Here is an 11,721-nt window from a genome sequence, read left to right on the forward strand (position 1 = left end):
TGTTAATGTGTGTTTTCAGACTTTTTACCACATAAACCGTCCATACTGAGTAAACTTGACCCACTCTGTACTTGATCTGCTCTTTTCCCCCCCCTACGTCAAACCTCTTTGCCGAAAATATTTTTGGCTAAAGTTCTCCTCAGAATAGAGATGCTTGGTTGAAGTGGTTAATGTAAAAAATCACAAAGATTTGGCGGCCCCCCCCTGTAGTAACTCTGAGGACCCCCAAGGGGTCCCGGACCCCCTGTTGAAGACACCCTGCTCTACAGTGTTCTCTCTAAACCTCTACAGTCACAGTGAGGTGGTGCAGGACGGCTACAGCGTCGTAGCGGTCCATGTCCTGCAGCATGGAGGCCAGGTATCCTACGGTCCAGTCAGGGTGCTTGGTGGTCAGCCCCTCCAGCAGGGCCTTCAGGGGGCTGCGGCTCTCCTTCATGGAGTAGCTGTATGTGATCCAGGTGGCCGGGTAGGAGCAGCGGGAGGCCAGGTGTCTGCTGCCCTTCACTCCTGGACTGTCCGGATCCAGCAGGATCACCAGCTCCTCCAGAACATCCAGGTTGTCCAGCACCGCCTGCAGAGGTTCTGCCTGGACTTGTGGACCTGGAACAAAGAGGACAGAGGGGTTTAGAGACCTGGGACAAAGAGGACAGAGGGTTTAGAGACCTGGGACAAAGAGGACAGAGGGGTTTAGAGACCTGGAACAAAGAGGACAGAGGGGTTTAGAGACCTGGAACAAAGAGGACAGAGGGTTTAGAGACCTGGAACAAAGAGGACAGAGGTGTTTAGAGACCTGGAACAAAGAGGACAGAAGGGTTTAGAGACCTGGAACAAAGAGGACAGAGGGTTTAAATGCTTCCGTCATTCAGTCTGGAGCAACGGAAGCTCTGAAAATGATCAATCGATAAGGTGGATGTGAAGCCTCCTCCCGCTTCTGAAAAATCAAAATCATCTAAGCATGTATAGCTTGCTGCTTAGTGGAAATGGAAATTAAGAAATAATATGTAAAGATATTTTAAAATATAGGTGACAGCTTCCTGCCTTGGATTTCAGGATGTGTAGTTCCAGACTCTGTATAACATTCAGAGATTGTGGAATAGTTGTCTGGCTACATGAGACTAATGTAACAGAGTGGTTCACAACCTCTCAGCCTGATGGCCTGAACATCTAATATCTCCCCTGAGTGATATATCTTTGGCTTAGCGGTTAAGATGTTGGCTTTCCACGCGGGAGACCCGGGTTCGAAATCCCGGGCGTTACACTAAGGTATGAGTGACACCCACCTAGCTCCACTGCTACGAGTGGATCAAAGCTAGCAGGTGTGTCCAACAGCAAAGCACACTGATAGGGAGAAGTACACACACTCAATGCTGGTTGCTGTCAGCTTGTTGGTAAGCAACTTATATAGTTTAGATGAGAAATGGACCGTGCAGTTGCTCAATTTTGATACATTTCACACCTCCACACGTTAGTTTCAAACCTTCGCCTAGTTCAGAGAACAGAGTGCTTCTGATTGGCTGCTGTTATGTTTCGCCACACAGCGGCAGCTTCTGATTGGCTTCTGTTCTGTCTCTCTACAAAGCGACAAAGTTGAACCGTTCTCAACATATAAATAATCACAATATACCATCTACAATATCTACTGATATACTGATGAAGCTCTAACATTAAAGAGAGTAATAATAATACATCATATTTAAGGTTACCTGAACTCACTCAGAATGAGCTGGTCGTTGCTCTCAGGTTGATCCAAGCGACTGAACTCTCCATTGTTGTGAGACAATCCATTAGTGATGATAGAAGATCTGTGTCTGACTGTAAACCATGGAGGACATGAATATACATGAGGTTAATAATAGTTATAACGTCACTGCCTTATGATTGTAATTGTCACTTCTCGGAGTGTTCCCACTTCTCTATCTTATATTGTGCGATCACTACGTGATGATGACACACTAGTGTCCTGGGCATGACGTTAAACTGCCCCGTGGTAACTACCATGGTCAATGTAATCGGTGCAGTGGATGCATTTGCAACTTCTGTGGACTATGTAGCTTACACACAAGAAGACACTTCTCACGGGAGGAATCTACCTACAGCCGACGCAACCTGACGGCCTTCCGTCGGTGTGTCCCTCCACTGTCAGAATAGCAATAGGTGGGACTTCCAGACCCATGAGAACAACTACAGAGAGCGCTGTAACACCAAGCAGCAGTGCAAGACTAAGAACTTTGTTTCATCTGGTGATCCAGCCATGGACATAGATTACCCACAATTTGGGATGCCCAAAGACGAGGCAGAAAGGCTGGTTAAAGTATTGTGTTGTCTCTGCTGCCATATAGGGCGGAGCCGCCGCTACTCCATGCCTATGGAGTGCTGAGTGACATGTGTGTTGTATCATGAGGACATTATCCATGAGTTTGTGAATGTAACCTTTTACTGCTATTAAAATAGTTATGTCCCTATATGCTTTCCCTGTGTGTAGACATAAACACATTGGCCCTCATTTAGCAACACAGCGTATAAACCGGCGTATATTTTTACATATATTCGGCCGTACACCAACGTTGAAGTCACATTTATCAACGCATCCTACACAGCTGATCCGAGCGTACACTTGGTCCCAGCGTTGATAAATGTCACGGCTGAAACGAGCGTCATTTAAATAACACGCCCTTAAATATTCTCAAAACGCCCCGATTTTACGACATGAAGACGAACCAGAATACGACCAAAGACATGAAAAGCCAATAAGAAACAGTTTCCCCCGCTGGCCTCGCCGCACACGCACACGCACACGCCTCTCTCTCTCGCTCTCTCTCGCTCTCTCTCACACACACACACACACACACACACACACACACACACACACACACACACACACACACACACACACACACGCGCCCGCCCAACTTTGTCTTTCATGTCCGTGTCCGTAGCGTAGCGGTACATGAGACTCGGGCGGAATGCAGTGATTCCGTGCCGCCACGTTAATATTGGAGCGTCGGGTTTATATCCTTAACCCAGCCAGGTTGTGTAGCCTACATAACCCTCTATGACATAACATAGGACAAGCTACTGTAAGTGTGTAGACCTCACTGTCAGTGAAAAGATGGTCGGGGCTCCCGAAAATTCTCTCGCAGATCTAAAAATAGCAGATCTACAAGCTCACAACACGTTGCGTTGTGAGCTTGCAGATCTGCTATTTTAAAATAGCCAATGCAACCGAATGACTGTTAAAGCAGTTTGTTTAAATTACTTTATAAAATGTTATATTTTCACAGGGATTATTTATGAGTGTAGATATACATTTTGGAGTGGATATATGTGTCTAGATGCCTGTCAGACAGTCAGACAATGCTGCTCTGCAGGTCTAGAATGGAATAAACGGGCGCAGCCAACGTCAACAACTGGTCTCGACCAGACGTGAGATCTCAGCGTAAAGTAGGATGAAGCCCACGTCAGGATATATTGATAAATGCCTGTGTGTGTGTGTGTGTGTGTGTGTGTGTGTGTGTGTGTGTGTGTGTGTGTGTGTGTGTGTGTGTGTGTGTGTGTGAAAATAATATAAATAATGATGAGTTGACATTAAGGGACTTTCACATTCACTCACGTTTAGAACATAAACCTCTGTTTCCTCTCCGTCTGTAAAAATATACAGATAGAAGTGCAACGACCGCAAAGACGGCCACACAGCCAACTGCAGAACCAACTGCTATTTGCCCTGGAAGAAAAAAGATCATATTTTGGTTAGATGCATCTTAATGTGTTTGGAGGCAGTTTAGTTAGTTTGTCTAATAAACAAAGTATCAAACTGGTAGATCATGTTTTACTCTGAATCTGCTTATAGGAATTTGACTTTGTACACTTTGCTCTCAGACTCCAAAACTATTAAAAACGGCGAGAGTGAGATATAAAAACATAGATATAAGTATAAATAAATAAATAAATATAGGCACTATGTATATGCAGTGATGAGATAGGACATGTTATATGTTGATATAATATCGCACAGGCCATATCCCAGTTTGTTGTAAATATAGGGTTGTGTTTTTTTTTTTGGGGGGGGGGGGGGCTTGTTTCTAAAGCGTAGTTGCTTATTTGGGCTTGCTTCCTTAAGTTGTTTAAACCAGTGGTTCCCAAATGCTTTCATGTGAAATACCCCCAAATTAATATGCACCAAATGTTTCAAAAATATTCAAAATATTCCACTTTATTCTCAATATTCTTGGAAAATAACAGATCTGCAACCTCGCAACGTGTGGCTGTGAACTTGTACATCTGCTATTTTCACATAGCTAATGTAAAAGTCTAGTAGCTTCTTTTGGGCTTGTTTTCATCGACGGCCGCTTGTTTCTCTTGCAAAATCTGGCAACGCTGGTCACAGCAATAACAGCAGACGGTCAGAATGAAACACAGGACAGGAGTTATTATTATATATAGTTATATATATATATATATTATATATAGTTACATATTTTAGTTAGACTACAGCTAAGAGCGAGTGAAGGGTCAAGAGACATTGATCATTCATTAGAATCAGCTGTGAGGAATGGAATGAGTGACAACATGAAGGGATGAACAACATTCACACAGGGCTCATGATGTGACAGAACGTGTGGATAGAAGATGAGAAAAAGCTGTTGAGAGACAGTGATCAGTCAAACCATGTTAGCTTAGCTCACTGGTTCTCAATGTCTGGTCTGGGGCCCAGCAGGGGTCCAAATGTTTACAGGTCTGTAACTCTGAGAGTGTACAAATAGGACCAAATGGACCCCTACAGCAGTGCTTCTCAAACTTTTTCATGCCAGGGACCCCCAAATTGATATATATTTGGCCGGGGACCCCCATCTGAAAATATGTTGTGCCAGGGACCCCACAGAAGCAAAGATTCGTGTTAAAATGTTCGCTTTAAAAGAAATGTATTCAAAGATTTGCACAAATCTTCAAGATTTTTCAAAAATAGCCAAAGTATAAAAGGTTAAAACTATTGTGATGCTATTTTCACACAATTTGCTGCGGACCCCCTGGAACCCCCTCAAGGACCCCTGGGGGTCCCGGGACCCCACTTTGAGAACCAATGCCTTACAGGTCTGTAACTCTGAGAGTGTGCAAATGGAACCAGATGGACCCTTACAGGTCAGAGTTACAGACCTGTAAAGGTCCATTTGAGTGGCGCCGGACCTGATGTTGAGAACCAGTGGCTTAGGAATGTCCTCCATAAGAAGATGTACTTACATGATCCAGAACCTCCTGCTCCTACATGAGGAGATGCTACAGTTGGTAGCTGGCCTCCATGGGTCTGAATGAGAGAGAAAAGCACATGAATGCATGTTTCTGAAATATCTAATTTTTTTAAATGATCATTTTAAGAATAGGTTCATGACCACAAGGATAATGTGCCAGACATCGGTCGGTGAAGAGAAAACGTCTCCAGTCTTTCCCACCAGCCACGAGAGAAACCCAACATTGGTTTTCTGCGGCCAAACACACATGAAACGAGGACGAGGAGAAAACAGACAAAACCACTAACGAGTAGGTTGGATAGTCTGTATGTTTTAGTCTGACTGCCTTTTGCGGTTGTGGCCACAAAATGACATGGAATCCACTGGATTCAGTTTGTTTCCATACAGCATCAAAATCAATGCTGACGTTTCGTTTTAATACATTTTAAAGGAAAATCTTGTCAAACTAATCCCTGAAAGATCGATTTAGGAAAGATCATGATTAATAATAATAATGATACATTGTATTTATATTGCACTTTATATTTGAAACAAATCTCAAAGTGCTACAGTACAGAATAAAATAAAGCATTTACATAAAAACAACACATCTAAAAGAAACAAGGAGGGTCAAAGAAAACCTAGACCTAGAATGTCTGTGATCTTACATACATTTCATGTATTCCAAATACACAGTCATAGAACGCTCTGGAAGACACGCTGTGTAGCTCACGATCTGTGCGGCCGTAAAAGTGCTCTAAACTCCGTCTGTACTCACCCAATAATTAATTCTTAAGACTTGGAGTCAGATATTGTCCTCTAGTTTCATATCCATTTGAAAGTTCTGCCAGAAAACTCGTGTTTAGTCAAATATCTCCACTTTTCCACGAGCTGCACACGGACGACTTTCTGTACGGGCGAGGGACCTGGAATGAGTGAAGGACCGAATTTATCAAAACTTCAAACACAAATGTTTGGGACACACAATTGGCAGGTGATGTGACTCATTACCCCACACCAATCACAACGCACCTGTCAATTGTGTTCCCCATTCGTTTGTGCTTCCCTGTGTCAATGTGTGATGACGTTTGTGATGATCAGAGGAAGTTTTGATAAATTCGGTCTTTCCCTCATTCCAGGTCCCTCGCCCGTACAGAAAGTCGTCCGTGTGCAGCTCGTGGAAAAGTGGAGATATTTCACTATAAACACACGTTTTCTGGCAGAACTTTCAAATGGATATGAAACTAGAGGACAATATCTGACTCCAAGTCTTAAGAATTAATTATTGGGTGAGTACAGACGGAGTTTAGAGCACTTTTACGGCTGTGCAGATCGTGACTACACAGCGCGTCGTCCAGAGCGTTCTATGACTGTGTATTTGGAATACATGAAATGTATGTAAGATCACAGACATTCTAGGGCCAAAGAAAACCTAGACCTAGGGGGTAAAACCAGAATAGTAAATGCTTTGTTCATAGTCTCATCAACAGACTGTGGAGCTCTTAGCTGGTCAGTGAGCAGAAGGCCCGGTTAGTCAGGTATATTTTGACTTGGAGAAAATGTTAAAAAAAAAGAAAGAAAGAATAAATAAATGAAATAAGAAATAAAGCTATTAAAGGGAAAGTGGTCTGTTTATATACTCTATGGCATAGTGAAGGATCTTTTAAAATCATTAGGACACATTGTGTAAGTACTCACCTTCACAGTGGAAGGATGATTAGTGGTTGTTGACCTGAGTAGGATCATAAAAGACAATGTGTTTATTATAGCATATTAATAACCCTTACTGTGTTTATTATAGCATATTAATAACCCTTACTGTGTTTATTATAGCATATTAATAACCCTTACTGTGTTTATTATAGCCTACCATTAATAACCTTTACTGTGTTTATTATAGCATACCATTAATAACCCTTACTGTGTTTATTATAGCATATTAATAACCCTTACTGTGTTTATTATAGCATAATTAATAACCCTTACTGTTGGAGCCAAAATGCCTTTGTGTTTATTGTCTCCGCCAGGGGACTATGTTTTCGTTCTCGTCCTTCCGCGTGGCCACCAAGCTAACATTGGTCAAGCTTCACGTGACACGTGACAATATGTTGAAATGGTGTGCTTTGATTGGCTAGCGAGACGCATGATGAAATAGAGACCTATAAATAGGTGTGTCACTTCAAAAGATCATTTAAGTCTTTTGAAGTGAGGTAAGACAGGATTATGCAGGAACAGTACTGGCGGAGACCTATGCACATTTTCTAGTTTTGTTTAGTTTGTTTTAAATGAATGGTGTGGCCTTGGTAATGACGATGACGTCATGTTAGTCAGAGTCAGTGGGTGGTTACTATGGTTACCATTATATCTGGAAGTGGGTGATTGTGGGCAGGTGTGCAATGAGGGAAGGCCATACAGTTTTCCACTGTGCCATCATGTCATCATGCTGTTATTCATATCAAGTGAGTTTTGTTTATCCTTATGGATGTGGATTGTGGAACGAAACAGCCTTTGAACGTCTATGTTAATAAATGGATTGACAACATGTCCAAAGAGACACAACTTGCTCTGGACAATCATGCACGTGTCTGACTGAAAGTCAACCTAGTTGCCCCTCGCTGTATAGTCTATAGCAGGGGTCTTCAACATTTTTCAGGCCAAGGACCCCCTAGCTGACAGAGAGATGAAGCAGGGGACCCCCTCTGTGTTGTATAAAATTGTGTTGCAGATTAATTGAACCAAAGCGTGTAACCCTCCCTGATAAATCACTCATTTAACTGGTTAAAACATGAATAACTTCTCTATATATATGATATATTATACATCCTCTCACCATGTGTGTCCACACAGTGTGTCGGTGGTGGTGTTGCATGGAGTGTGTTCTAGTCCAGGAGGACAGGCGGAACACGGCTGACATTTAGTGAAGGATCCGTTGTTGAAGGTGTTGTTAGGACATTGTTGACTGACGTTATCTCGTCTCCCTCCATCATCAGCATAGCCACAGTTTGGGGTGAATTCATATCCTTAAAAAAAGAAAAAATCACACCCAGTGTGAAGAGAGCGGTGTTATTTAGAAACAACAGTGTTCATCACAGTCTGACAGTGATGGAAGCTCACTTTTTAAAAAAAAAGGATTTTCTGAAGTGCGTGGTGCTATTTAGAGGTTATTATTTCATCATGCGTCTCGCTAGCCAATCAAAGCAAAGGGTCTGAATAGAGTCAGCCAATCACGGTACGGCGAAAAGGGTGTGAATAGAGTCAGCCAATCACAGTGCAGGGAAAGACGAATTCCCAACCCCACTTATAGGAGCGGCTACACAGCTCAAAAAGAAGAATATATATAAAACACTGTGCAAGATATGACATTCCACCTTAGATATGATTACTACTGCTATCTCCACCAGGCTAGAACCTCCAGAGACCCCGTCCTTCTGTTTGTTTATTGTTTATTGTTTATAAAATGGATCCCCATTAGCTGACACCGGGGCGTCAGCTAGTCTTCCTGGGGTCCATATAGGATACATACAAATATAAAAACATGAAAACGCATAATACATTATAGTCTGTTTGTTTGTGAACAGCTACTCTCGGGCACCACTGGACCGATCAGTATGAAACTGTGCACACACACTCCCTACTGGGAGTCTTGGGAGACTCCCAGTAGGGCCTACTGGGAGTCTGGTATGGTCTGACCCTATGGTATGACCCTATGGTCTGACCCTATGGTATAGTCTGACCCTATGGTCTGACCCTATGGTCTGACCCTATGGTATAGTCTGACCCTATGGTCTGACCCTATGGTATAGTCTGACCCTATGGTATAGTCTGACCCTATGGTCTGACCCTATGGTATAGTCTGACCCTAAAATGACATATAAAAAATACGGTGAAGCAGCATTCTGCTTTTACGGACCAACAGTGTGGAATAAACTCCCATTACACCTAAAACAGGCAGCCTCTGTCGATAGCTTTAAAGCACAGCTCAAGACCTATTTCTTCACTCTTGCTTTTAGCTGACTCTTTGGTTGATTTTTAAGTCCTCACTGTATTGCCTATTTTAATGTTTTATGCTTTTGCTTTTATTTTATTTTATTTTTTGTTTGCTTTATTGTTAAATTGGTTGTAACTGTATTCTTGCTCTGTAAAGCACTTTGCGCTGCATTTCATGTCATGAAAGGTGCTATACAAATAAAGTTTATTATTATTATTATTATTATTATGGTCTGACCCTATGGTATAGTCTGACCCTATGGTCTGACCCTATGGTATAGTCTGACCCTATGGTCTGACCAGTGGACGTGTTGGCTGGTCTGTGTGTGTTGGTCTGCTCTGCTTCAAAAACAAAGTCACTGCCACATAGTTTCAACACTTGGAGGTATTGTCATTAATTGAGTTTGTTTGTGTCCGTCAAAGACTGCTGTCTTCAGTACATTATGGCTGTACAACATACTAGATCTATATAAATGACTCTCTGCTGTCTTCAGTACATTATGGCTGTAGAACATACTAGATCTATATAAATGACTCTCTGCTGTCTTCAGTACATTATGGCTGTAGAACATACTAGATATATATGACTAATATAAATGACACTCTATATTTAACACTATCAACACTAGTATTTTCTATTCTATTCTATTAGGGCTATATTATATTATATATTATGTCATATATATTATTGTGCGTGTTTTTATTAGGCTATGTATAAAAAATAACCCTCAGTAATTAGTACCTGGTTTTAGCACCTTCTTGTTGCAGGGTACACACTTCTTAGCAGTCGCATCCCAGTGGGTTTCCAGATCATGATGGCATTCCTCTGAGTAGACCATGTTTCTGTAGTAACAGGATAGAACAGATAATCCTCAGGGTTTCTGTAGTAATAAGATAGAACAGATAAACCTCAGGGTTTCTGTAGTAACAGGATAGAACAGATAACCCTCAGGGTTTCTGTAGTAATAAGATAGAACAGATAATCCTCAGGGTTTCTGTAGTAATAAGATAGAACAGATAATAATCCACAGGGTGAAATGAAAAGTTTCAACTGACGACACTGAGTCTGGATGCTGCTGTATATGTGTAGCCTATGTGGATGTGGGAGGGGTCTCTGTGTGTCTCTCCCCCTCTCTGTCTCTGTCTCTCTCTCTGTGTTCTGTTTCTGTGTGTGTGTGTGTGTGTGTGTGTGTGTGTGTGTGTGTGTGTGTGTGTGTGTGTGTGTGTGTGTGTGTGTGTGTGTGTGTGTGTGTGTGTGTGTGTGTGTGTGTGTGTGTGTGTGTGTGTGTGTGTGTGTGTGTGTGTGTGTGTGTGCGTGCGTGCGTGCGTGCGTGCGTGCGTGCGTGCGTGCGTGTGTGTGTGTCTCTGTCTGTCTGTCTGTCTGTCTGTCTGTCTGGCCCTTCCTCTCTCTCTGTCTCTATGTGTCTCTCTCTCTCTCTCTCTGTTTCTGTGTGTGTGTGTGTGTGTGTGTGTGTGTGTGTGTGTGTGTCTCTGTCTGTCTGTCTGTCTGTCTGTCTGTCTGGCCCTTTCTCTCTCTCTCTCTCTCTCTCTCTCTCTCTCTCTCTCTCTCTCTCTCTCTCTCTCTCTCTGAAGATGTGTAGCCAAAGGGTGGGACTTTTTAAGATGTCCAAGTAAATAAAGTAACACACAAGAGGCAGTTCCTGTAGAAACTGCATGAGCTGAAAACACATATAACACATGTTTAGTAGAAAAAAACATTTGAGAGAAGTATTCCTTCAAATGTACAAAAGGTGTAGAGTAAATATCATTAACTATTGAGTAAATATTAATACTGCTTTAAAAGCATAATTGCATTGATCAGAAAAAGCATTTGAGTTGAAGTTAACTCAGGAAATATAAAATGTTTGAACGGAATGAGAGTTTGACTGGAACATAAGTAACTTTATAAGCAGAAATGAATGGAAGCATTTAAGCATTAACATTTTGACTTTACTTCATCCATTTAGGATACTTTCTACTCCACTATGGTACCACTACATGCTTCATTTGTAAATTATTAGATGCTGAGCTCATGAACCGTTAACCTTGCCAACGCCCCCCCCCCCCTTTTTTCCCCTCCCGCACGCGACTACAAAAAAACAGTAGGGGAGGGGACACGCGCTCTCTCTCTTTCTCTCTGTGTCTCTCGCTCTCTCTCTCTCTCTCTCTGTGTACCCCTCTCTCTCTCTCTGTGTACCTCTCTCTCTCTCTCTGTGTACCTCTCTCTCTCTCTCTCTCTCTCTCTCCAGGAGGACATTGAGGGGAAATGTGAAAGCTGAATTAATAATGAATAGTCTAAATAAAAACATATTGTATTGTATAGCATTTGAGGCGATGGAGCGCCTTCTAGTGGTAGCAGTGTGCAGGAGGGTTGATTACTGTTACTGTTACAGTAAAAGTATCAATACTGCAATGCAGAAATACTCTGTTCATACTCAGTATTGGTATCAAAATGTACTTAAAGTACCAAAAGTAGAAAGTACTCATTATGCAGAATGTCCCATTTCACTGC

The 11,721-nt window shown here is 42.2% G+C and overlaps 1 protein-coding gene across 1 annotated transcript; it reads right to left on the minus strand.

Moving 5' to 3' along the window:
• Nucleotides 1-277: 277 nt before the first annotated feature.
• Nucleotides 278-10,073, minus strand: LOC311042570 (IGF-like family receptor 1; the record flags this gene model as incomplete). The annotated part of the gene is made up of 7 exons (XM_084053375.1): nt 9,952-10,073; nt 8,053-8,242; nt 6,921-6,954; nt 5,236-5,299; nt 3,611-3,721; nt 1,714-1,812; nt 278-600 (listed from the first exon to the last, which is right to left on the minus strand). The coding sequence occupies exons 1-7, from the start codon at nt 10,046-10,048 to the stop codon at nt 278-280; spliced, it is 918 nt and encodes a 305-aa protein (XP_083909501.1). The 5' UTR covers nt 10,049-10,073.
• Nucleotides 10,074-11,721: the final 1,648 nt, after the last annotated feature.

This window comes from Gymnoscopelus microlampas (assembly GCF_963454915.1).
Source record: "Gymnoscopelus microlampas genome assembly, chromosome: 3".
NCBI lineage: Eukaryota > Metazoa > Chordata > Actinopteri > Myctophiformes > Myctophidae > Gymnoscopelus > Gymnoscopelus microlampas.